General features: G+C 49.0%; 1 protein-coding gene, 1 non-coding gene and 1 pseudogene across 2 annotated transcripts in view; 1 reads left to right on the top strand and 2 right to left on the bottom strand.

Moving 5' to 3' along the window:
* The first annotated feature begins 233 nt into the window (after positions 1 to 233).
* The window catches only part of LOC140207720 (serine/threonine-protein kinase Chk1-like), a 33,603-nt gene continuing 12,541 nt past the window's right edge, over positions 234 to 21,295 (top strand). Inside the window, exons 1-4 of the mRNA XM_072276276.1 lie at positions 234 to 670; positions 11,038 to 11,122; positions 13,263 to 13,327; positions 13,864 to 13,933. Coding sequence (XP_072132377.1) covers positions 11,062 to 11,122; positions 13,263 to 13,327; positions 13,864 to 13,933 — 196 coding nt within the window. The 5' untranslated portion in view covers positions 234 to 670; positions 11,038 to 11,061. The remainder of the gene's footprint in view (positions 671 to 11,037; positions 11,123 to 13,262; positions 13,328 to 13,863; positions 13,934 to 21,295) is intronic.
* On the bottom strand, positions 3,986 to 4,179 carry LOC140208882 (U2 spliceosomal RNA). Its single transcript, XR_011888969.1, has one exon. It is a non-coding gene; the product is annotated as a U2 spliceosomal RNA (small nuclear RNA).
* LOC140208818 (U2 spliceosomal RNA) lies at positions 9,248 to 9,379 on the bottom strand (annotated as a pseudogene).

The raw sequence follows: 21,295 nt of genomic DNA, 5'->3' as shown, positions 1-21,295 counted from the left end.
CATAAACCCTTGGAGATCGACGGGGGGTGGGGGGGGGACGGAGTAGATATGGGGTTGCAGGGGGCGGGGATGCTACCTCCCTGAAATGAGTTTTGCAGGGTGGGATGTCTGCCATTATCGGTTGAACCAGGGATCCCAGTCTTTGAGAAAGGTGGTGGACTGTCTGGGACTGAGATGAGGGGAAATGTCTCCACTCCGAGGGTGGTGAATGTCTGTAAATCCCCACCACAGAGGGCGGTGAAGACTCAGTGATCGTCCTCACATAAAACAGAGGCTGGCAGATGTGTGGAGACCGGAGGGATCGAGGAAATGAGGATCGGCAGAAACATGTGGCTGAGAGGGGAGAGCAGTCGCCATCTTGTTGATAGTTAGAGGGGCTGAATGAGCTGTTTCTCACTTGGTGTTTCAGTGTTCCAGTCCAGTGAGGCCGGAGGAATGTAAATAGAAATGAGTGTTTATAAACACAGACTGATTTGAATGAAACCTGCACATTTCCTGTTTGGGTCTGAATTGAGTGATTTGATCAGACTAGACGCAACTTTATTGTCATTGTGGCGACTACAGATACAAAGCCAATGAAACGCAGTTGGCGTCTGTACTGGGGTCAGGACTATCACGTGACGGCTCTGCCCATTTACCTGGTCGGAAGGCGCGTCACCTGCCAATCAAGGTTTGACCCCACCCCGCCCATCAATGCGCACCTCACCATTGGCCCCTTTAATTAGCCTTGTACTTGGCCTCGGGCAATTGGCCTTTGTAATCAGTTTAACCCTGCTGGCACCGAGCCATTGGCTTCCCTGTGAATCACCTGGGCTGGACCTTCCAGTCCTATAAAGGAGCCCACGTGTGCGTGACCTTCTCTCTTTTTTGCTGCCTCCGAGGGACCACCCTGCTGTTTGTGAGTTGTGCTTTGAATAGGGTTGGGAGTGTGGATATTGTCCCTAAGCAGAAGAGATGTGCCTGCACAGAGTCAAGGGTGGTTGTGTGTGTGTGTACTTTGTCCCCACGCGATTTAATGTGATTTATTGCTGATCCGACTACTGTAAATTGTGCGCGTGTTGCTTCTGTTGCTATTTTCCCCCGTTTGCCTTCTGTAAATAAAATCCTTCACTACCCAGACTGTGAGCCCAGAACCCTTGACTTTGAGACCTGCAGAATCTGTTTCCTGACTTACAACAATTGGCGCTGCGTGGGGAAAGTGTTCTGGAACGGGCAAAAAAGCCAGTACAGGCACCGAGCATAGGATTCCCGGGTGGACCGACGAGAGAGGGATTTGAGCGCTGGCGGACCACTGTAAACCGGTTGACTGGTCCGAGCAGTGGGACCCACGTCGCGAGCACCTGCCCGCTGGGCTGCTCCGGCTGTGGGATGAGGGGGTGGGGGGGGAGGCAACATGAACCTCTCTCTTCGAGACGCGAGCTCCCTGGGGAGCCTCTCTGACCAAGAAAGCATCAACAACGCCCTATGGGTGCCGAAGCCGGAGATCAGGGAAGGCTGTACCCTGTGGGATCGGTTGGTGACCGCTGTGAGGGTCCGGTACCCCACCCTCCTGGAGTGGGATCTACACCGGCGCCCGCAATGGGGTACGGTCAGTGAGGGTACCTGGGCTGTTAAAGAGTGTGCGCTGGTCAACGGCATCTACCAGGGAGCCTGCGACTGTAATTTTTTAGCAAACACCCGGGTGACCGGTGCCCTAACAGGATACCGGTCACCACCGCGCACCCCGATTTAAATCAGTGATACTGCCCCTCATGGCACCAGCTAACGGGAGGACCGTGCGGGATGCCATCACCGTCCTGGAAGGGCTTGAATAGATGCAACGGGGGGCACCCACCCTGGTCCGTAGGGCAGAGGCAAGGGCTGGAGATACAACCCCTCCCCGTTTTACGCGCAGGCAGCTGTACATGGACATGGATCCCCAACCCTGACCTCTACACCCTGTGGAAGGAGCTTTGTGGCGGTAGGGTGGTGGGCAACTGGTCGATTGCACCCATTCTCGTTATCATCGCTGTGTGTATATTATGTTGTCTGCCCAATTATTAAGAGCACGTCTGCCTATCTTTAGTCACAAAAAGCATTAACCTTAGAAATAGTTAGTGTAAGACTTCCATTAAGATATATTCCTTTCCTTTTCACTGTGGTAACGCTTGGTGAGTGGCGTGGCTACCGAGGGGTGGACTGTACTGGAGGAGTCGTGACTGTCACGTGACAGCACTGCCCACTCCTGGTCAGAAGACACGCCCCCTGCCAATCAAGGATTGACCCCTCCTCGCCCATCACTGCACACCTAACCACTGGCCTCTTTAGTTAGCCTTGGATATGGCCTCGGGTAATTGGCCTTTGTAATCAGCTTTAGGGTACGTCCACACTACGCCGGATAATTTTGAAAACGAAGCTTTTTCTCTTCGTTTTGCCCTCCGGTCCACACTGAGCCGGCGTTTTCAGCTCCCGAAAACGGAAATTTTCGAAAACACTCTCCAGAGTGAATAAATGTGAAAACGCTTAATATCCGGCGTAGTGTGTACGGGGTAAACGGAGAGATTTAAAAACGTTGTCGTGACAACACCACAATAACAATGCTTTTTTCTGCTTCTGCTTGGTACTGCGCAAGCTGTTATAACGCGCAGTCTGTGTGAACGGCGTGAGAGCTAAATTGTAAAGTGCGCTTTTTTGACTATTTAAAAACGCTGTCATGACGGGCTGGAACAGATGTTCGTTGTTTTCTTGAACGCCACCACCTGACAACTTCAGAACAGACGGACGAGACTGAAGCCATAAGGGTTAGAAATGTACTCACCAAATACTTTGACCCATAACTTACTGAATAAATACGTATTCTCACTTCGCCCTGTTTTCTGTCCTTGCTTGTATGAGGGTAGTTTACCTATTTATGCAAGTACTTCTCTGACAATAAATGTGTAACAGCCTAATGTAACATTGCATGGAAATAACGCTGATGCAGACGTTTTATACATTTAACAAGGTGCTTTGTTAATGCAGCAGCGTTAGTCAGTTTTTCAATGTTCGTCGTCAGCTGGGTCATACTGTCCGTGAACTCCCTGTTGATTGCCTCCATTCGCTCCAGTATTTGTTTTTTTTTAATATAAGTTTTAAGTCCTGCGCGAGAGCTAAGAGCAATTCCTTTCAAGTTTCTCTAGTCTGTAACTGGACAAACGCGCACTAAGTACACCGTTTCCTCTTCGCTTGTTTTCTGTGTGTCCTGTGCATGCCCAGTAGGAGGAGATTCGCCCAAATATCCGTCTAATGTGGAAGGAGATATTTTCAAAAACGCTTAGTGTGGACGCCTGTCGTTTTTACTCGAAACCGGCGTTTTCAAAATTATCCGGCGTAGTGTGGACGTAGCCTAACTCTGCCGGCACCGAGCCGTTAGCGTTCCTGTGAATTACCTGGGCCGGGCACTTCAGACTTCCTGCATTAAAAGGGCGCCCCGTGTGCTGGACGCTCTCTTTGCCATTTCTGAGGGACCACTCTGCTTCATTTTAGGCTGAGAACCTTGGAACAGCGCTGGAGAAAATTGTTGGTAAGCTGTGCATTGAATAGGGTTGGTGATTGTCCCTGATAGCATTGAGCCGTGCCTGTACAGTGAAGGGGCATCGTATTGACTTTTCCCTTGCATATGTATGTACTTTATTCCCAGGTTCGTTTTTTTAATTCTCTGCGTGTGTCTCTGCCGATGCGACTTTATCCACGACTGCTGTAAATTGTGTGCGTGTTGTTTCTGTTGCCTTTGAGACCTGAAGAATCCGTTTCCTCGCTTGTAGTTCTTTCTTCCATGTGGTGGTCCAAGAGGCTCCTAAATATTCTGCAAATAAACTGCTTTACTCACGCAAGCAAGCCTATTTGTGTCCTCATTAAAAACAAGCATAGCCTGCAAGAAGTACGAGGCAGAAACAAGAAATATACCCGACAGCCTGCCTGCGAATAACAGAATTCTATTTTTTAATTTGTTGTTAGTCTCCCCGAAGGGAGGTGCACCGTTCCCAGAGGCACTGCAATACCGGGTCGATGCGCGGAGTGGACGGAGCAAGCCCCTAGTCCATCTCCCTGTCCCAAAAATCAATTTAATATATGGTCCCCAGATAAGGGACGTATCAGATATTAAACTGATAAGAACAGATTTTTTTTTTATTTCAAAATATACTTTATTCAAAAATAAATATATACAATAAACCATTCAATAACTTTTCATCCTTTACATACGTTTCCATTATACTCAGTAAAATACCCGTGTTTATAGCCACCCATGTGGCACTCCAGTAGTTCAGCTTAGCATCTCATTGTTGAGGGGTATACTCCTCGCCCACCGACCCCTCCCACTCCCACGGGTGGAGAAACCTATACTGTGGTCCTTCCCCACCGGGCCCTTGCGGTGGCTGCACCAAGTTTCAGTGCGTCCCTCAGCACGTACTCCTGCAGCCGAGAGTGTGCCAGTCGGCAGCATTCTCCCACGGACATCTCCATGTGCTGGTAGATCATCAAGTTTCGGGCTGACCAAAGAGCGTCTTTCACCGAGTTGATGATCTGCCAGCAGCACCGGATGTTGGTCTCCGTGTGCGTCCCCGGGAACAGCCCGTAGATCAGAGAGTCCTCTGTCACGCAGCTGCTGGGGATGAAACGTGACACTAGCCCGTCCATCCTCCTCCACACCCTCTTTGCGAACTGGCAGTGTGCAAAGAGGTGGGTCACAGACTCCTCCTCACTGCAGTCCTCCCGTGGGCAGTGGGGTGCGGAGATGACGTTCCGGGCGTACAGGAGGGCTCTGACTGGGAGGGCCCCTCTCACCGCCAGCCAGGCGAGGTCTTGGTGCCTGTTGGTGAGATCTGGCGATGAGGCATTTTGCCAGATGAACTGGACAGTCTGCTCAGGGAACCACCCCACTGTGTCCATCATGTCCTTCTCCTGCAGTGCCTGCAGGACACTTCGTGCCGACCACTGCCTGATGGCCTTGTGGTCAAAGGCGTTCTCCTGGAAGAACTTTGCTACGTGGGATAGGTATGCCGGCAACGACCAGCTGACTGGGGCGTTGCGCGGGAGTGGGGCCAGACCCATCCTTCGTAGCCAGGGCGACAAGTAGAACCTGGGCACATAGTGGTACTTGGTGCCCACATACCTGGGCTCTACACACAACCTGATGCAGCCACATACGAAGCTGGCCATCAGGGTGAGGGCGACATTGGGGATGTTCTTGCCCCCATTGTCCAGGGACTTGTGCATGGCGGTCCGTTTCACCCGCTCCATCTTGGATCCCCAGACGAATCTGAAGACAGCCCGGGTGATTTCCGTGCTGTAGGAGCGGGGGACGGGCCAGACCTGCGCCAAGTACAGCAGCCCTGAGAGCACCTCACACCTGATGACCAGGTTCTTGCCCGTTATCGACAGGGAGCGCCCTCCCCACAGTCCCAGTTTCTGTTTCACCTTGGCAGTCCGCTCCTGCCAGTTCTTGTTGCACGCCTCAGCCCCTCCGAACCAGATCCCCAACACCTTCACGTGGTCGGACCTGATGGTGAAGGGGACGCTGGATCGGTCGGGCCAGTTGCCAAAGAGCATGGCTTCGCTGTTCGTGCGGTTGACCCTGGCCCCCGACGCTAGCTCGAACTGTTCGCAGGTGCCAATCAACCTGCGAACTGACCTCGGATCAGAGCAGAAGACGGTGACGTCGTCCATGTACAGGGAGGTTTTCACTTGGGTCCCTCCACTGCCTGGCAGCGTCACCCCTCTTATGCCCTCATCCCTCCTGATGGCTTCCACAAAGGGTTCTATGCAGCAGACAAACAAGACAGGGGAGAGGGGGCAGCCCTGCCTGACTCCAGACCTGATGGGGAAGCTGTCTGTTTCCCACCCGTTGACCTGGACTGCACTATGGATGTCTGTGTAGAGCAGTCTGATCCAATTCCGGATTCCCTCCCCAAATCCCATTTTGGAGAGCACGTCCGCCATGTACGTGTGCGATATCCTGTCGAAGGCTTTCTCCTGGTCCAAGCTGACCAGGCAGGCGTCCACCCCCCTGTCCTGCACGTAGGCGATGGTGTCCCTCAGCAGCGCGAGGCTGTCTGAGATCTTCCTGCCCGGTACAGCACAGGTTTGGTCCGGGTGGATCACCTGTCCCAGAGCAGACTTGACCCTGTTGGCGATAGCCTTGGACAGGATCTTGTAGTCCACATTCAGGAGAGAGATGGGTCTCCAATTCCTAATGTCCTCCCTTTCCCCCTTCTGCTTGTAGATGAGGGTGATGATGCCTTTCCTCATGGACTCAGACATACTGCCGGCCAGAAGCATAGCGTTGTACACTTCCAGCAGGTCTGGGCCTATCCAGTTCCACAGAGCCGAGTACAACTCAGCCGGTAAGCCGTCGCTTCCGGGAGTCTTACCCGACCCGAAGGAACGGATGGAGCCTGTCAGCTCGTCCAGGGTCAGTGGCCGATCCAGACTCTCCCGCTTGCCGTCGTCTAAGACCTGCGTGATAGACGACAGGAAGTTGCGGGAGGCTGTGGATTCTGTGGCCTTTTCCTCGTACAGACCGGCATAGAAGGACTTGCAGATCCTCAGTGTGTCGGTCTGCGAGGACGCGACTGAGCCGTCCTCTTCCTTAAGGTTGTGGATCACAGAGCTCCCCCTGTGCACCTTTTGGAAGAAGAAGCGTGAGCACGTCTCGTCCTGCTCCACGGTTTGGACCCTTGATCGGAAGATGATCTTGGAGGATTCAGCGGCGAGGTGCTGGGCTTGCCGGCCCTTCACCTCTCGCAGTTCCTCCCTGACATCCACCCCCTTCGACTGCAGAAGGAGAAGTTGCTGCAACTCTGTCTGGAGTTTACGCAGTTCCCTCTGCTCCTGCCTTGCCTTCTGAATACCCTTGCGGATGAAGAACCTCTTAATGTTCTCCTTGGTGGCTTCCCACCAGTGAACCGGGGAATCAAAGAAGGCTTTCAAGGTTCTCCAACCTGTGTACTCCCTCTCTAGTTCCTCGATGTTCTCTGGGGTCAGCAGCTTTACGTTCAGCTTCCACGTCCCCCTGCCTGCCTTCTGGTCCTCCCGTAAGTGACAGGTGGCTCTCAGAAGGCAGTGGTCAGAGAAGAACACCGGCGTGACGTCGGTGGACCTGACCGTGAGGGACTCAGACAGGAAGAGGAAGTCGATCCGGGAGCGGGCTGAGCCGTCCGATCGTGTCCAGGTGGCTTGCGGCTGTGCTCCACCTGTGGGGGTGCCAAAGGCGTCGCGCAGCTTGGCTGTCTTCACCATTTCCCTCAGGAGTCTAGAGGTACTGTCTAGCCTGCCGTCGGCACTGCCGGGTCCTCCAGCCGCATCAATGGTGCAATTGAAGTCTCCGGCCAGAACGACCGGCTGGGTCGTCACCAGCAGCTGTGGGAGCTGCTCGAAGACGGCCCGCCGCTCGCTCCGCACGGGGGAGGCGTACACGTTGATCAGCCGGAGCGGAGCGCCCCGGTATTTGACGTCTGCTACCAGGAGGCGACCCGCAACCACCTCTTTAACTTGGGTGATTGAGAAGTTGCCTCCCCGCAGCAGAATCCCCAGGCCGGAAGCGCGACAATTGTTGCCCCCCGACCACACAGACAAACCTTTTTTCCACCACCGTGACCACCTCCGGTAGTTACGGAGATGTGGTAGTCCACACTCCTGGAGGAAGGTCACATCGGCCTTTACAGTGTCCAGGTACTGGAGCGTGCTGACGCATCGCCCAGTACTCTTCAAACTTCGCACATTCAAGCACGCCAATTTAAGGTCTGCCATTGTTAAGTCTTTTATTTTGGCTGCTCTCCGTCCTCACTCTTGCCATCCTGAGCCTTCATTCCCACCGCCTTTGTGAAGTTTTCCACCTCCTGTGGGCTCAGGTACTGCTGGTAGTACTCCTCCGTGTGTGGCCATTCTGGTTCTGGGTCTGGGCCCGGGGGGTTGCTGACTTCCTGGGCTGCTTCCCCTTCCGGCTGCTGGGTGCCAGCCGTGGCTCTGCTCCCGGATTCCCGGAGCTCTGTGCGTCCGCTGCTCTCCGCCTCCTGTACTTGGGGGGTGGCCAGCAGACTTTCTCCCCTCTCTCTCCTCCTCTCCACCTGTTCTGCCAGCCGCTTCTTCCGCCGGGGCTGCTGGCCTCCCCCAACTCCTTCCTCCTCTGAAGAGGACAGGGTACCAGGGGCTGCGTGGTTCCCTGCCCTTTTCTGGCGTTGCTCCGCCTTCTGTCGCTTGGCCGCCGCCTTTTGGGTCTTTTTTCGTTTCACGACCTTCCATTCGGTTTCCCCCTCCGCTCTCCCCTCCTCCATGGACTCCTGCTCGTCGTTTGCCTGGTCCTGGAGGGTCTGCAGTGGGGTGGCAGGTCTTGGGGTGCTTGCACCTTCCTCCCTGGTCTCGTCATCCGTCCTGTCGGGTGCCTCATCTGCAGCGCTGGCGGGTACGTCCGCATCAGCCTGGGCCCTTTCAGGGCCAGCACCTCCCCTGGTCGCCTGTGCGTAGGTGCCCCCACGCTTCGGGCAGGCTCTGTACAGGTGGCCGGCCTGTCCGCAGAGGTTGCAGGCCTTGGCCTGCGTGCAGTCTTTGGTCAGGTGGCCTTCCATTTTACAGTTCTTGCACATCACCACCCTGCACTGGGCTGCGATGTGCCCTTCCTTGCCGCAGTTTCGGCACACCCTGGGTTGTCCCGCGTACACCATGTACCCTCGGTTCCCTCCGATGGCGAAGACGGAGGGGGGGTGGATGATGCCGCCGTTGGAATCCAACCTCAGCTTCACCTTCACCTGCCGTTTGCTGGTCCAGATTCCCAGCCCGTCCTTCCCGTCCGCTGGTGCTCCTGCGCTCTCCACATACCGAGCGAGGAACGTAAGGACATCTACCACTGGCACGTGCGGGTTGAACGTGTGCACCGTGATTGTCCTTTCCTGTTGCGTAGCCGTTGCAAAGAGGGGCTGTGCTTTCAGCAGCGACAGCGGCGCCTCTGTCCCCTTCAGCTGAAGCTGCTGGTACAGCTTCTGCCACCCTGCAGCCTGCCGGAAAGTGACATCGAAGAAGCCTGCGAAGTCCTGGACGCAGTAGATGTCATCGGGCGTAAATCCGCAGCAATCCAGCAAGACCTTCCGGATGAAGGTCTCTCGGGTGAAGCCGGTGCCCCCGTTCCGGTCTCGCACTGTCAGCCTGACAGTGTTCTTGATACCCTGGCCTCGAGCTGATGTACTGCTCGCTGCTGCCATCTTCTAACTTCTAACTCACTGCTGTCGTCGCTGGTATGGGGTGTTAGATTGGAGGCCAATCAGCATTAGGATCCACCCCTGCGTCAGCGCGAACTCTCCTCCTCCGCCTTCTGGTCTGATAAGAACAGATACTAAGCTTGATCTTAGCCAAAAGGCCGAGAAGCGATACCCACAACTGTCCGGACCCTTTTGGATCCTGCTAGTCTTCCCTCTATTAAGTTGGACCGATTGTCTACAGGACACCGATTTATCCTACTTCTCTCCAACGTTTGAAGTAGATTTGGTGTAATTTCTCTCAATCTTTGACATAAGTTGTATTTTTCTCCCTTGTCGCGAAATCTCTCTCGGAATACAGCTGATCACGTAAAATAGCTGATACTGTACCAACCAAATGAGAGAGGCGGCCGTGGTTTGTATGAATACTCCTCCTCTCAGCTGATAGTCCTGTCGAACTGTTCCACCCGCCCTCTCTAGCGTCTGATGTTAGTGCAAGCGTGATGACGTTTACGGAAGGCGTTGCAGCGAGAGAAGCAAAGTTTGGGCCGAGTCGTTCGGCGGCCCGGCGGGGCAGGTGACTGGGGAAGGGGGATCTCCGGAAACGGGAGGAGTGTGGATAGGAACATCGGATGGAAGCGATGGCTGGGGTTGTAAATGGGGGAAGTGAGGCCGTTTGATGAGGGACGATGGGTAGTTGGGGGGAGAGGGACGGGGTAGAGTCGGACGAAAGGGAGGGGGTAGGGTTGCAACTTTGACAATATTTAAATGTGAGCTGGCATGTGACAAATAACGGCATAGCAGTCAATGGATTATTTCCACAGAAAAAAATCTAACCGTCCCGCTGGACTTCAGCTTTTTGACCAGAGCTGGTTCCGTTAAGAAATTGGTGATAATCGGGAGAATGTGGGTACACTGCTTTCCTGATATCCCAAGGTCTTTCTGCCATATGCCACAAGCCAAATACTGGAGATATTTATGAATATTCCGCATTTGCCTAAATTTGTGCAGCTCCATCCAGCATTTAACAACGTTCTCCAACCTATGGCTTACTACATCTCCAAGGAGAGAAAAAGGTGGAAATCTGAGGAAAAGAGGCATAAAATACCGAAAAGGATTCGGTGGTAATGCAGCATTCTGTAGAGAATGATTCAGATGTGATGTGATTCTTAATCATGGCAGAGATCTTTCATCAGTTCTAAGGAAGAGCCATTAACCTGACACATTTGCTCTGTTTCTCTGCAGAATGCTGAATGAAGTGACAAGTATCCCCAGCACTTATTTTCATTGAAAAGATATTGCCGTTCCGTCATTGTGGTGGCTGGATCGAAATCCTGGAACGCCAATGCTTTCCCCCTCAGGAGTACAGAGATCCTTAACCAGAAGAAGTGCAGTTGTTCCAGATGCATTCACTGTCACTTCCTTTGGGCAATGATGGATGTGCAGTGAAATCTCACATTGGCAATGAAGTGTGGATTCTGAAAAGCCAATAACTAAAAATAACCTTATAGAACACTACAGCACAGTGCAGATCGTTCGGGCTAACCACTCCCTCCTAAATCACCCTCTACTTTTCTAAAATCCCTTTCATGTCCAGAATATATCAGCCTCTACCAACACTCTGGTAGTCAGTGTGTTCCACACACCACTCTCTGTGCTTTATATATATAAAAAATCTTACACCTGATATCCCCCTGTACTTTTCTCCGGTCACCTTAAAATGATGCCCTCTGGTATCAGCCACTTCTGCACTGGGAGGAAAGGTCTCTGGCTGTCCTTCAAGTGTACCTGAAGATGACTTCAGCTTGTGATCATGCGTTCCCCTTTTCAGCATCATTCGTGATTGTGCAGGACGATGGCAGTTCCGTTTGTGCAAGATTGGGATCTGCTGCAGACTTTGGGTGAAGGAGCATATGGTGAGTAAGTCATGCAGTTCAAAAAATAATTCTTAAAAACTGGTTTGGTAGATTAGCAATAGCACTCATTTAAGGAGGTATTTCTTAACTTGCAGCAAAAGTCTGGAGAAAGAAACGCCCCACGAGAAGGGTGCACCATCTGTGGAGAATTCCCAAGGAAGTTAGGGTGATAATAACATGTGTTATAATGAGGATTAATTAATTGACGGTAGGCAAGAGGACTGGGAAAGTTTAAAACTACAAGGTATGCCACAAAAATTGTAAAGAATGTGGAACATATAAGAAAATTATTAAAAATATTGATGGGGTTTTTACAGAAATACAAGCAAAAAGCCAAAAGTAATGTTGGTTTTTGAGGCTCATTGTAAAATTGGGAATGAGAAGGTACAGATTCTAAATAATGAAAATAATAACAGATTGCAAAGGTCTGTAGGGAGAGAGAAATTTTTATTTTTATCAGTGAAAAAGTACAGGACAAATTTGTGTCTTTACAAATAAGTGGCATCAGAGATAGTGGATGCATTGCTTGTAATCTGAGGAGACCGGATGTGTGTTCTTTATATTTTCAACAAATTTGAGATAAGTGGCTTATCTGGTGATGAGCACAGGTTAAGTGAACGAGCAGAAAGGTGGCCTTTGAAATATAATGTAGAACAAAATATGAAGTTGCCTGCCTGCCCTGGAAGGAAGAATGAAAAACTTGATGGTTAAATAGAGAGGTGATTAGAGAATGTTGCAGTGCAAACTCAATCTCTAGCACACAAGAGTGGTGTGTAGGTTATTGTAAGGATTATGGAAAACAAAGGTAAGGATGTTTTGTAGCAAATTTATTGGGAGCTCGTGAGACAACACCTGGCGATCTGTGTACAGTTTAGATCTCGTCTTTAAGGAAGGATATATTTGAATTGGGATTCACGTATGGGGGCGAGGGGTGAGCGAGTAGGGAAGAAAGAGAGGTGATCTTACTGAAGCAAGATTCTGAGGGTGTTGTCAGACAAGATGCTGAGACGATGTTTCTCCAAGTGAGGATATCGAGAAAATGGGATATAGTATGAGTAACTGGTTTCCCATTGATCAGGAGATGAAGAAGAATTTCTTCTGCAGGTTGTGATCCTTTGGAATTCTCCACTTTAAGAGTTGTGGTAGAGCCATAGAATATACAATATATTGCAGGCATATGAACTACATGGAAATCTACAGGTGCAGAGGGAGAGTTGGAAAGTGGTGTTGAGGCCAAAACCAGATCAATAATGATCTTATTGCATGGGGTAGCGGGGATGAAGAGCCATTTGGCTCATGCTCTGTTTCTGATGCATTTAACTCAATGGAGCATTGAGAAGTTTTGCAATGTAGACAATGGTTTTGTATTTGATCATAGGGTACAACTGGCAATTAGTCGATGAACAAAGGAAGCAGTGACAGTGAAGAAAGTGGACACCACACATGCTCGTGACTACCCTGATAACATCAAGAGAGAAATATGCATCAATAAGATGTTGAACCATGAAAAGACTGTCGGCTTTTATGGGCATCGTCGAGGCCCATATCCAATACTTGTTTTTGGAGTATTGCAGTGGAGGAGAGCTCTTTGATAGAATAGGTAGGATCTGTGCTTAAACTTAGGGTTTAAAATAGAGAAGTTTGGGGTGAGGGGGGAAGGGTTAAAGATGTTTTGTATACGGATTGGCTAATTTTAATAATTTTGGTTGTACTGTTGCTGTCACTTTTACAGATATACTTGTGTGGGTTCTTTAGTAACTGCACCTTTGTGTCCTGAGCTGGAAAAAGCTGGCATCCACTCCCAGACATTCTCCCTATAGAACACCCAGAAAACTAAATTATGGGAGAAATGGAACATCTGAAGTTGTACATAATACATTTCCAGATGTTACGGGGACAAAGTAGGACAGGCTTTAAAGTTCAGTATGTAAGCTGCTTCAGCTGTCCTAGGTTTTTTTGTCTGTGGTCTAAATAGGGCATGTTGGAGAATCCATCTACTTGGGCACCTCAGTGAAATGAGGCCTGGGATTTGGGATTAAATTTAAGCGTGATGTAAAATGACATAATTTCAGACAATATTAATGATTTGCGAACTGATCCCAAGTTCAGCCTTTGATTAATGTGATCTGCCTTCCCACAGAGCCTGACGTGGGGATGCCCGAGGCAGATGCTGATGGGTTTTTCCAGCAGCTGATAGCAGGAGTGGTAAGTGCTCCTCATCATTTATCCCTTTGTTTTAAGTGAGTGTTTATGACGTGCAGCAGCAGTTTTCTCTATTTCGACGTGCATTACTGAGCATGATCATAGATGGATTGACCTGCCCATGTTTGCTCTCGAAGAGCTTTGTCTGCCAGAATTGAACTAGCACTATAACCAGCAGTAAGGAGGTTAACAGTGCTTTGTCCCAATTTTCAAATGAGATCAATTTTGGAGCTCACCATAGTTCCCTTTGACAGTAAAATGCTGTTCATGGATGGGTGACCTCCCAAAGCATCTTCAGAAGTTTCATCATTCTTCCAGGCCAGCCTTAATACTCAACTTTCATATCGGCACTGGAAGTCTGGTGTGCACCCAGATTAAGTCACAAAATATTCTCTGAACCGATTGTCCAGCAATTGTATCTGACTAATTCTGCCAGAAACCTGTTCCATTTGTACAATTGATATTTTGTGGGCTTGGAGAATTAGAAAAAGATGTAAATTCAGAATACCTGATTTATATTTGTCTTTGCCTACTTTCAGGAATATCTTCACAACAATGGAATTACACACAGGGGCATCAAGCCAGAGACTCTGTTACTTGATGACCAAGGTATAAGGATGCAAATCTCTTCACTTTTATTGTGTAATAGAACAAAAATTGGGTATTGTTATGCCTTATTCACAGCAGTTCAGACATTTAGACAACAGGTGCAGGAGTAGGCCATTCGGCCCTTCGAGCCAGCACCGCCATTCACTGTGATCATGGCTGATCATCCACGATCAGTACCCAGTTCCTGCCTTATCCCCATAAACTTTGATTCCACCATCTTTAAGAGCTCTATCCATCTCTTTTTTGGAAAGCATCCAGAGACTTGGCCTCCACAGCCTTCTGAGGCAGTGCATTCCATATATCCACCACTCTCTGGGTGAAAAAGTTTTTCCTCAACTCTGTTCTAAATGGCCTGCCCCTAATTCTTAAACTGTGGCCTCTGGTTCTGGACTCACCCATCAGCGTGAACGTGCTTCCTGCCTGCAGCGTGTCCAATCCCTAAATAATCTTACATGTTTCAATAAGATCCCCCCTCAGCCTTCTAAATTCCAGAGTATACCAGCCCAGTCGCTCCAAGCTTTCGACATATGACAGTCCCGCCATTCCGGGAATTAACCTTGTGAACCTACGCTGCACGCCCTCAATAGCAAGAATGTCCTTCCTCAAACTTGGAGACCAAAACTGCACACAGTACTCCAGGTGTGGTCTCACCAGGGCCCTGTACAGCTGCAGAAGGACCTCTTTGCTCTTATACTCAATTCCCCTTGTTATGAAGGCCAGCATGCTATTAGCTTTTTTCACTGCCTGCTGTACTTGCATGCTTGCTTTCAGTGACTGATGTACAAGAACACCTAGATCTCATTGTGTTTCCCCTTTTCCTAACTTGACTCCATTTAGATAATAATCTGCCTTCCTGTTCTTACCACCAAAGTGGATAACCTCACATTTATCCACATTAAACTGCATCTGCCCACTCACCCAGCCTGTCTAAGTCACCCTGCATTCTCATAACATCCTCCTCACATTTCACACTGCCTCCCAGCTTTGTGTCAACGGCAAATTTGCTAATGTTACTTTTAATTCCCTCATCTAAATCATTAATATATATTGTAAACAGCTGCGGTCCCAGCACTGAACCCTGCGGTACCCCACTGGTCACCGCCTGCCATTCCGAAAGGGACCCGTTAATCACTACTCTTTTCAGTCAGCCAGACAATTTTCAATCCATGTCAGTACTCTGCCTCCAATACCATGTGCCCTAATTTTGCCCACTAATCTCCTATGTGGGACTTTATCAAAGGCTTTCTGAACGTCCAGGTACACTACATCCACTGGCTCTCCCTTGTCCATTTTCATAGTTACATCCTCAAAAAATTCCAGAAGATTAGTCAAGCACGATTTCCCCTTCGTAAATCCATGCTGACTCAGACCGATCCTGTTACTACTATCCAGATGTGTCGTAATTTCATCTTTTATAATTGACTCCAGCATCTTTCCCACCACCGACGTCAGGCTAACCGGTCTATAATTTCCTGTTTTCTCTCTTCCTCCCTTCTTGAAGAAAGGGACAACATTAGCCACCCTCCAATCCACAGGAACTGATCCTGAATCTATAGAACATTGGAAAATGATTACCACTGCGTCCACAATTTCTAAAGCCACCTCCTTAAGTACCCTGGGATGCAGACCATCAAGTCCCGGGGACTTATCAGCCTTCAGACCCAACAGCCTATCCAGCACCATTTCCTGCCTAATATAAATTTCCTTCAAATCATCCATTACGCTAGGTCTTTTGGCCACTATTACATCTGGGAGATTGTGTCTTCCCTAGTGAAGACAGATCCAAAGTACCTGTTCAACTCCTGTCCTGACGAAGGGTCTCGGCCTGAAACGTCGACTGTACCTCTTCCTAGAGATGCTGCCTGGCCTGCTGCATTCACCAGCAACTTTGATGTGTGTTACCTGTTCAACTCATCTGCCATTTCCTTGTTTCCCATAATAAATTCACCTGCTTCTGTCTTCAAGGGCCCAATTTTGGTCTTAACTATCTTTCTCCTTTTCACATACCTAAAGAAGCTTTTACTATCCTCCTTTATATTCTTGGCTAGTTTACCTTTGTACCTCATTTTTTCTCCACGTATTGCCTTTTTAGTTACCTTCTGTTGCCCTTTAAATGTTTCCCAATCCTCCGTCTTCCCACTCGTCTTTGCTATGTTATACTTCTCTCTTATTTTTAGAACTATACTCAAGCCCTCAGCAACAATATTCGTACCAGTTGACAGTGATGAAAAGCTGAATGGGTCTTGAGTCAGTGATCCTTTCTGTATCTTCGTTCTCTTTGTTCAGTGTGCAAAGGATTTCTAGCAACGTAACAGGCTGAGATGTGCACATTCTTCAATAACTGCAGTCATCTCCATGCTAGCAGGTAGGAAGACCGACTGAATCCCTTCTCACCCACAGAACAGGTGAATGCCATTGCCCAAACTGATGTAACTTCAGGTGAGATAACCGAATGAATCCATTCCAAAAGTCTGAGCAAGTGAACGGCCTCTCCCCATGTGTCAAATGACAGGCATGCCAGTCAGTCAGATGACTGAGTGAATCCCCCCACCACCACCCCCGCCACAGTCTGAGCAGGAAGGATGATCGATTGAATCCTTTGCTCCACTTAAATATCTGGACAGAGACAGCAAAACTGGCGTGTTGTGTTTGAGATTCCTGTAGATAAATTCCTTGTCATTTTTAACCTGTAAGAAGATTTACAAAATCCATTAATGGGTGAAGGACAACATTTCAGACGAGATCACTTGAGTTGTCAAGGTGTTATCTGACATCACACTGTTACAGTGAGGGTCAACGCAAGTTGGAGAGCGAAATCATCTAACTGGGCAGAGTGCTGGTATCTGGAATTAAATGGTATCTGGAATGAAACTCTCTGATGCTATTCTGTCACTATAAGAATGGGGCATTTCTGCCATCCCCAATCTGTGACCTGGCTCAGTTTGACTCTCCTCATTGGTATTATTCCCTGTTCCCACTGAGCTACATGGGTGTCTTGTTCCACAGTAACTGAAACACTCTCACACAAATAGCCTTTGTTGACCTGCAGCCGGGATTTTCTTTTACGCACTGTTAATTTAAAGTGCCACAGTTTAAACGCCATATAAAAATTTGCTGCTGAGATGAGTGGTTGGTCTGTTAAAAGGAATTAGTGAATATTAGTATTATTTAAGCTTCTTGTCACAGTCATAGAAAAGTACAACACAGAAAGAGACCCTTCGGCCTATCTAATTTGTGCTGAACTATTTAAACTTTCGACTCCCATATCTCTGCCATCCAGGTACCTACACACACCTCTTAAATGTTGAAATTGAGCTCACATTCGCCACTTGTGCTGGCTGCTCATTCCACACCCAGATGGCGATCTGTGTGAAGAAGTTTCCCCTCATGTTCCCCTTAACGTTTCACCTTTCACCCTTAACCCATGGCCTCTGGTTGTGGTCCCACCTCATCTCAGTGGTAAAAGCCAGCTTGCATTGACCCTATGTATACCCCTCATAATTGTGGTACACCTCCATCAAATCTCCCCTCAATCTTCTATGTTCCAAGGAATAAAGTCCTTACCTGTTCACTCTTTCCTTATAACCCAAGTCCTCCAGACGTGGCAACATCCTTGTGAATTTTCTCTGAACTCTTTCAACCTCTTTCACATCTTCCCTGTAGGTAGGTGACCAAAACTGCACACAATACTTCAAATTAGGCCTCACCAATGTCCTCTACAAAGTCAACATAACATCCATCTTCTGTAGTCAGTCCTTGCGTTTATAAAGGCCAATGTCCCAAAATCTTTCCTTCTGTCCCTATCTAACTCTGACGCTACTTTCAGTGAATTACAGACCTGTGTTCCCAGACCCCTTTCTTCTACATCACTCCTCAGTGCCCGACCAGTCACTGTGTAAGACCTTGTTCCTACCAACATGCAACACTTCACACTTGTCTGCATTAAATTCCATTTTCTGTTTCTCAGCCCATTTTTCCAGTGAGTCCAGATTGCACTGCAAGCCATGATAGTCTTCCTCGCTGTCCACTACACCACCAATCTTGCTGTCATCCACAAATTTGCTGATCCAGTTAACCACACTGTCATCCAGATATCTGACATAGATGACAAACAGCAACAGATCCAGCACTGATCCCTGAGGCACACCACTAGTCACAGGTCTCCAGTCAGAGAGGCAACAATCTGCTACCACAGTCTGGCTTCTCCCAAAGACAGTGTCTCATCCAATTTACTATCTCATCTTGAATGCTGAGTGACTGCACCTTCTAGACCAACCTCCCATATGAGACTTTGTCAAGTGCCTTGCTAAAGGCCATGTCGATAACATCCAATGCCTTGCCTTCATCCACTTTTCTGATAACATCCTCGTGAGACTTGATAAGACTCATTCCACCGAGATGCAACACAGAGCACCATAGGAAGTCATTCCTGCCTGTGGCCATCAAACTTTACAACTCCTCCCTTGGAGGGTCAGTCACCCTGAGCCAATAGGCTGGTCCTGGACTTATTTCCTGGCATAATTTACATATCACTATTGAACTATGTATGGTGTTATTACTATTTAATTATTTATCGGGATCAATAAAGTATGACTATGACATGACTATGACAGCAGCACTGAAACACCAAGTGAGAAACAGCAGGAGGTGGCCATTCAGCCCCTCTAACCATCAACAAGATGATGGCTGCTCTCCCATCTCAGCCACATGTTTCTGTCCGATCCTCATTTCCTCGATGCCTTCGGTCTCCACTCATCTGCCGGTCTCTGTTTTATGTGAGGACGATCACTGAGTCTTCACCGCCCTCTGTGGTGGGGATTTACAGACATTCATCACCCTCAGAGTGGAGACACTTCCCCTCATCTCAGTCCCGGACAGTCCACCCCGTTTTTCAGAGACTGGGCTCCCTGGTTCAACCGGTAATGACAGACATCGCACCCTGCAAAACTCATTTCAGGGAGGTAGCGCCAGTGCCCCCCGCAACCCCATATCCACCCCCACCCCTGGTCGACCTCCAAGGGTGTATGTAATACTTTGTTTAGTCATTTTGTCTAATCTGTGAACCAAGTTGGGTATATGCAGAAAATGTGACTTTAAAATATGTACTTATATTATATTATCATGTTTATTCTATTATAACTTTAAGCAAGTCTACAAGGAGTTCGGCCTCATCACGTAGGACATCAATAGCGTAGCTCCTCAGCAGCCAGCCTGTGTGTGTTGCTTGAAATTCCAGCATCTGCAGATTTCCTCGTGTTTGTGTAGTTTAAATAACGTTGGCTATGCTAATGAACAAATGACACCTGTTAAACTCACCTCAACATGTCTTTTTAAAAACATAAACACGAGAAATTCTGCAGATGCTGGAAATTCAAGCAACACACATCAAAGTTGCTGGTGAACACAGCAGGCCAGGCAGCATCTCTAGCAAGAGGTACAGTCGACATTTCAGGCTCGTGCTCAGCAGCTCAGCCATTAAACCGAAGAAGCTCGAGCACAGCAGCGCGTGTGTGATGTAAGGCACCGTGCTCGTGACAGCAGATACAGATGCGGGGAGACCATGGGTGACGTCAGGCGCGTGGGGGGGGGGGTGCTGATGTGTGACGTCACATGAAGGGGAGCGCTTCAATTTTAAAACACCTTTTGTTGGGTCCGATCTGGAACAACAAAATTAAATTCGGGTTTCATCGGGACCGGATCCGGTGTTGTGAGATGTGTCCGGCTGTGCCGTGTTGTTGGTGGAGTGGGCAGCGGAGTGTTTGTCTCTGGGCTCTCCTCAGCCCCGGTTTTCACTTTGTGACCGAGCCCGGGCCGTGGATCAATTCCTTGTGGTTCTGCAGGGGGTTTGGGGCGAAGGGACAGTGGGTGTGGGTGTGGGTCCCGGGACAAATTAACTTGTAAACACCGGAACATCTGGTGAATTGGATCAGACAGCTTCGCTCGCCTGTCCTTTCAGGAAACAACAATTCTCTCTTCATATTAATGACTGTCTAAACTTGCTATGAACAAGATTGTGTTACAAGATTGTGAGTTACAGAGTCTAGGACAGCTGTCACCGTCATGGGCTGCGAGTGCAGACAGGGATTGGGGTCACTGAGCTGTGCATCAGAGAAGGACACGGGTTTGTACAGCCTCCTGTGGGGTAGAAATGTCCACACGGTGAATTCGGATCTGCTGGCACATCGGGAGTCTGAAAGGGAATAGGGAAGGGGCTGAGCAGAGAGTTTTAACAGGGGTGGAGGGGTACAGAAGCTGTCTAATGTGCAACGTGCAATCATAGTAATTTATAACAGTTTATAATAAATAAAACAGACAATGTAATATAGAGTACACTCAAGTCAGCGTGAGTTCATCAGTCTGACGGCCTGGTGGAAGAAGCTGTCCCGGAGCCTGTTGGTCCTGGCTTTTATGTTGCTGTACCGCTTCCCGGATGGTATCAGGAGAGTGACAGTGATGTGATTTCCTGTGTCACGGGTACAGACAGTCGTCTCAAGTGAGGAGTTTGTGTTGAGATGCAGCTTCCCTGCAGGTGGAGGAAAGAGGACACACCAACAGGTGGAACCAGCTGTGGGAAGACATGGTTTGTCAGGTCTGACGATGAGCTGAATGTACCATAACCTTCAGATTGAATCAGAAAACCATTCTGAGGGTATTTGAAATGTCAGAATCAGGGGAGATGTGATCACATGTGCAGAAGGCAGAGGTTGTGTCTCCATCAGACCCTTGGTGAGATGGTTCAAGTTACAATGTGCAGGAATGAAAACACAGTGTTTGGTGTCGGATTTAATCACTGATTCTGACACAGTGAGAGGGTTAGTTTTGCTGTAAGGAAGCAACGTTAATGGAAGATGACACGGGACTTCATCAATTGCCAGTTGTTTAGCAGAAGTGACCAATTTGTATGTTACCTCGACAGAAACAGATTTTCACAGTGGTGACAAAGGGGTTCAGTCTGGTTTATTTCAGGTTGGAGAGGGGTGTGGAGTTTTGAAATCAATGCCTTGAGGTGCCACCATCGTTAATTTGTCATGTCCGGAGTGGTGGATCACACAGCACGGAAACAGGCCTTTGGCCGGCCATACCTGTTCTGACCATCCACTCACTGTCTGCACTGGTCCCATTTATCAGCACTCGGTTCATAGCCGACTGTATCTCGACAGTTTCAATGCTCATCCACTTCGTAAATGTTGTGAGGGGACCTGTCTCCACCACCACCTCGGGCAGTGTGTTCCAGATTTCAGCTACCCTCTGAGTGAAAAATCACTTCCTCAGATCCCTCTAAACCTCTTCGTCCTCTGTTTAAATCTATGCCCTCTGATCAGTGACACCTCTGTCCCAGGATCGTGGCCGACATGGGCATCA

The sequence above is a fragment of the Mobula birostris genome, chromosome 13 (assembly GCF_030028105.1).
Source record: "Mobula birostris isolate sMobBir1 chromosome 13, sMobBir1.hap1, whole genome shotgun sequence".
Taxonomy (NCBI): Eukaryota; Metazoa; Chordata; class Chondrichthyes; order Myliobatiformes; family Myliobatidae; genus Mobula; species Mobula birostris.
Note: the sequence above shows the minus strand (reverse complement) of the source record. Positions and strands in the feature narration are given on the sequence as shown.